Source organism: Colobus angolensis, unplaced genomic scaffold (genome assembly GCF_000951035.1).
Source record: "Colobus angolensis palliatus isolate OR3802 unplaced genomic scaffold, Cang.pa_1.0 Scaffold64, whole genome shotgun sequence".
Lineage (NCBI taxonomy): Eukaryota > Metazoa > Chordata > Mammalia > Primates > Cercopithecidae > Colobus > Colobus angolensis.
Window position 1 is genome coordinate 3,321,223 of NW_012120043.1, and position 5,147 is coordinate 3,326,369.

At 53.7% G+C, this 5,147-nt stretch overlaps 1 protein-coding gene across 1 annotated transcript in view; it reads right to left on the reverse strand.

Annotated features, from left to right (window-relative positions):
• TLE2 (transducin-like enhancer of split 2) overlaps positions 1-5,147 on the reverse strand; it is a 95,267-nt gene that overhangs the window by 27,665 nt on the left and 62,455 nt on the right. The window contains exons 9-11 of the mRNA XM_011964125.1: positions 4,395-4,502; positions 2,633-2,677; positions 1,755-1,904 (exon numbers count right to left, since the gene is read on the reverse strand). Of these exons, the coding sequence (XP_011819515.1) occupies positions 1,755-1,904; positions 2,633-2,677; positions 4,395-4,502 (303 nt within the window). The remainder of the gene's footprint in view (positions 1-1,754; positions 1,905-2,632; positions 2,678-4,394; positions 4,503-5,147) is intronic.

A 5,147-nucleotide genomic window follows, 5' to 3' on the forward strand; every position in this document is an offset into this window, starting at 1 on the left:
CGATTTTTTTTTTTTTTTTTAAATACAGGATCTTGCTCTCAAAAGTAACATGATCAGACAGGCGCTGTGGCTCATGCCTGTGATCCCAGCACGTTGGGAGGCCAGGGCGGGCGGATCACCTGAGATCAGGAGATCTAGACCATCGTGGTTAACACAGTGAAACCTTGTTCTACTAAAAATACAAAAAATTAGCCAGGCGTGGTGGCGTGCGCCTGTAGTCCCAGCTATCCACTACCCGGGAGGCTGAGACAGGAGAATCTCTTGAACCCGGGAGGCAGTGGTTGCAGTGAGCTGAGACTGTGCCACTGCACTCCAGACTGGGTGACAGAGTGAGACCCCATCTCCAAAACAAAAAACATAAAAAAACAAAAAACGGCACGCTCGTAGCTCAATGCAGCCTCAACCTCCCACACTCAAGTGATCCTCCCGACTCAGCCTCCCAAGTAGCTGGCACTACAGGCACACGTCTCCATGCCTGGCTAACTTTTTAAATTTTTTGCAGAGACAAGGTCTCACTATGTTGCCCAGGCTGGTCTCCAACTCCTGCTCTCGAGCGATCGTCCTGCCTTGGCCTCCCAAAGCCCTGGGATGACAGGCACGAGCCACAGCCCCCAGCCACTGTTGCGATTCTTGAACGCCAAGGAATTAGAAACTCTGGGATGGGCTCGTGGAGAGGCAGGCCCCACAGCGGCATATTCCCAGGTGAAGGAAGAACGCCTAGCACACGGGTGCGATCCTCCTTGTGCCCCCACGGAGAGGGAGGTGTCACCGAGCTGTCCTTCCCCAAGGGGAGCTCTGAGGAAAGCAGCAACTGGACCTCCATCTAGGGGCAGGCTCTGTTATCTCGGCTTCATGTCACCGCCTCCCCTGCCTCCCAAGAAACTTCGCATCCTTGTCTTGCGTCTGTCTCGGCTTCCCATGACACCATCGCACACATGCTGCCAGCCGCACAGCACCCGCACCCGCGAGAGAGTGGGTGGGGCAACTGCGGGGTCAGGGAGGACCCCTGAGGGCTTCTCCAATACAACGGAGCTGCCTTACCCCCTCGTAAGGTTTTTCCTGCAGTGGGAGGAGGGCACTTAAGATAGAATGGGGGCCCCAACCTCTGGCGGTTGCCATGGTAACCTGCCAGGAGGGGAGGCCTTGAAACCGGGAGGGGAGGCCTAGAAACCGACATACTCTCCCCTGGTAAGTGCAGGGGAGGGGTCTGGAGAAGATTTGGGGTGACGGGAGCCACAAAAGGAGCTGAATTTCGAATGCCCTAGGGGTGCTTTTAGATGGCTTACATGCCTGGCATTAAACTCCAGGAGGTCCAACCGGAAAGTTGTTCCTATATTAATTATCTTTCCTTCCGGGGACAACATCTCAGCTTGGAGCCGGTGTGTCTCTAAGCGCCTCTGGAAGGGCTCAACACATGCAGGCCTGGGTCCAGCTTAGCTGGCTGGGCTTTCACTGTGTTTATTTCCATGGGATTTCCTATTGATTGCAAGAGAGAGACCTGCTTTCCATGTAAGGTGGTGAATTGCCTTTTAAAATTTATCTACAAAGCTTCTTTACAAAGTTGCCTTTTAATATTTACTGAGGTTCAACAAAGTCAGTCCCAGTGGGAGGTTAAAAAAAAAAGCACAAGGAGAGGGTAGACAATGCCAGCCGGGCTGATTTCTCATCATTGCCCTCTGTGTCATGGGGTAGTGTCTGTTTCCAGGCCCCCAGGATGAATAAAGTGAGTTTCAAGGCCCTCCCCTCCTCCTTACCAGGATGAGCTCCTTGGCTCTAGGGAGCGGTGAGCCAAGGCTAGAGGCCAAGGAGGCCGGACTGTCCACCAGGTCCCGACGGGCAGGAACACAGATGGGTACCTTTCCGCATGGGGTGGTAGCCGGGCTGGGGGGCTCTGAGGGTTGGTCCTAGGTTTGAGAAGGTAACATTGAGCCGAGTTGAAATGAGATGGAAAGAGTCCCTCTCTATCCTTCTCCCGACTCCCACCCCAATCTCTAGAATGGGTACCCATCATGGGAAGATTATGAAACCTCCTGCTGCCTCAGTTTACTCATCTGTAAAATGTCTTTTTGTTTTTTTTTTTTTGGAGTCTCGCTCCGTCACCCAGGCTGGAGTACAGCGGCTTCCTGCAACCTCCGCCTCCTGGGTTCAAGCACATCCAGCTAATTTTTTCGTATTTTTAGTAGAGACAGGGTTTTACCATGTTGGTCAGGCTGGTCTCAAACTCCTGACCTCAAGTGATCCATCCGCCTCAGTCTCCCAAAGTGCTGGGATTACAGGTGTGAGCCACCATGCCCAGCCTGTTTAATGATAGGCTCTACTCGATAAGCACCCGTAGCAAGGACTACATAAGGCCTTGGTTTTATTTTCCCATTGAACAGATGGGGAAAAGTGAGGCCAGGGAAGTGGGGATGTCACTGCCCACAAATCACTCAGTGAGCCTGGGCTTGAAGTCACTCCCCGTGCAATGGAGAGGAGGTCAGCCAGAGGTGTCTCGGAGCCCCCGACTCTTCCTGGCCCCATCCCAGCTGTCCCACAGAGGGGGGAAACCGGGACCCCCACTACCTCTGGGTCCTCCCATTCCAGAAAACCCACTCCTTGCTCTGTACCCAGAGTAAGGGACCCCTGGACTCACCTCATCCACCACCAGATTGTAGTCACTCTTGTCTTCGTCACTTTCCTGGTGGGAGATGGGGGAGAGAGCTCATGGAGGACATGCCCCTGCCTCCGCGCCCCCATCCACTCCCCAGGAGTTGGGGGCATGAGCCCAGCCAGCCCCAAGGCATGACTGGGATTCTCAGACCACTGCATCCGTTTGCTCAGAGCAGAAGGGAAGGCCGCACGTGCCTGCATCTGGGAAGGACGGGGTCGGCGGGGCAGGTGGGCACCTTGTGGAGAGGACTTTGAAGGATGTGGACTACATGAGTGCCTTGTGTGACTCCCGGTCCTCTCGGACCTCAGTTTACCCCCTGTATGCTAAGGGGAGAGCCAGAGACCAGGAATCGCCCTTACCTCCTTCCTCCATCTCGCCAACGAAGTCAAGCAGTCTCTCAGGCATGTCTGTCTCACTCATCTCTCTGGCCATTTCCACCCACTACAGCCCTAGCACAGACCTCATCCCCTCCTAACCCCTTCCCGGGGCTCCTAGCCTCCAGCCTTGCCCCCTCCAGGCAACCCTCCAAGCTGGCCCCAGACAGATTTTCCTAAGACCTATCCCCACCTCTGCTCTGCAACCCTCTATGGCTCCCCATTGCTTTGGAAGAAAGACCAAGCTCCAATTCTATTCACTGATGCAGACAACACTATCCTGGATACCATGGCAGGGAGCGGGGTGGGATTGGGATGGGACACCACTGACATGCTGGGCTGCAGGGCAACCTCTGGTTGGGCTGGAAACCAAAGGAAGAAAAAAGGTTGCAGCCTAGAAGACAAAATCCGCCCAGTGGGTGGGTTCTCCTAGACTCCCTTCCTATGCGCAGTTTTCTTCTTTAAATGAAAATTCGTTGCGTCCAGGTGCGATGGCTTACACCTGTAATCCAGCACTTTGGGAGACTAAGGCAGGTGGATCACCTGAGGTCAGGAGTTTGAGACCAGCCTGGCCAACACGGTGAAACCCGATCTCTATTAAAAATACAAAAATTCGCCAGGTGTGGTGGCGGGTGCCTGTAATCCCAGCTACCGGGTAGGCTGAGGCAGGAGAATCGCTTGAACCCAGGAGGCAGAGGCTGCAGTGAGCTGAGATCACGCCATTGCACTCTAGACTGGGCAAGAGAACAAGACTCTGCCTCAATAAATAAATAAATAAAATTCATTGCCCAAAAAAAAAAAACAAAAAACAAACAGCTATTAGGTAAAAAGAAAGATTTAAGGCTTCTCTGAGAAACCGCAATATTGGCCCACACTGAGCCTGCCAGTCTCCGAGGACCAAGTTGCAGCTGCCCCCATAGGTGGGAGAAGGGCTCCCCAGCTGGCCACAGCCCCATTCCCCATATTCAGCCTGGCCCCTGGGACGCTAGAGTTTGAAACTACAAGTGTACAGCTGTCTGGCAATGAGAGGAGGTCCCAGCCTCTAGGAGGTGGTCAGGGAAGGCTTCCTGTAGGAGGTGGTACCTTGTGTCTTGATGGAAAAACAGGTTTCTAAAACATGTGTGTTCTCGGGAAAGAAAACAGCTGGAGCAAAAGTTAGAGGGTGGGAAAATGGCTGTATGGGCCAGAGGCCACAGTGACTTCAAGCAACTGGACTTAAGCCTTGCAACACAGGATCTCCTCTGATTGGTCAGTACTCTGAGTAGTAGGGAGCTATGGAAGGCTCTGGAATGAGAGAATCATGGCCAGAGCTGGGCTCTGGAAGGCTCTGAAGGCATCCCCACCCCAGTCCTGCACCTGCCCCCACTCACGTAAGGTCCTGACAACTCCTTCTCATCTGCTCTCTGCTTCCCACCATCACCAGGGCCACTCGGTCGCTCCTCCTCCACGAGACTCTCAGGAGGCGAGGGAGACGCACTCTGTGGAGAGACAAGGGCCAGGGGGAGAAAGGGTCAGGGCCCTGGGCTCCTAGATTGCATTGTGATCCAGCCGAGACTGAGGGTCCCCACCGTTATTAGGGTCTGGAGCACAAGCTTCCCATCTGGGAAATGGGAGCTTCCAAGGGCTGACTCAGTGCTAAACTTTTCTTTTCTCTTTTGTTTTGTTTTTGACAGAGTCTTGCTCTGTTGCCCAGGCTGGAGTACAGTGGAGCTATCTCAGATCACTGCAAGCTCCACCTCATGGGTTCAAGCAATTCTCCTGCCTCAGCCTCCCCAGTAAGTGGGATTACAGGCACGCACCACCATACCCAGCTAATTTTTGTATTTTTAGTAGAGACGGGGTTTCGCCATGGTGGCCAGGCCTCTCTCAAACTCCTGACCTCAGGTGATCTACCTGCCTCAGCCTCCCAAAGTGTTGGGACTACAGGCATGAGCCACCGCAAGCAGCACCTTACTTCTTCTGAGACCTCTCTGACATCTATAATTATTTCAAAATTAAACCATTTTGGCCGGGCGCGGTGGCTCACGCCTCTAATTCCAGCGCTTTGGGAGGCCAAGGCGGGCAGATCAGGAGGTCAGGAGATCGAGACCATCCTGGCTAACACAGTGAAACCCCATCTCTAC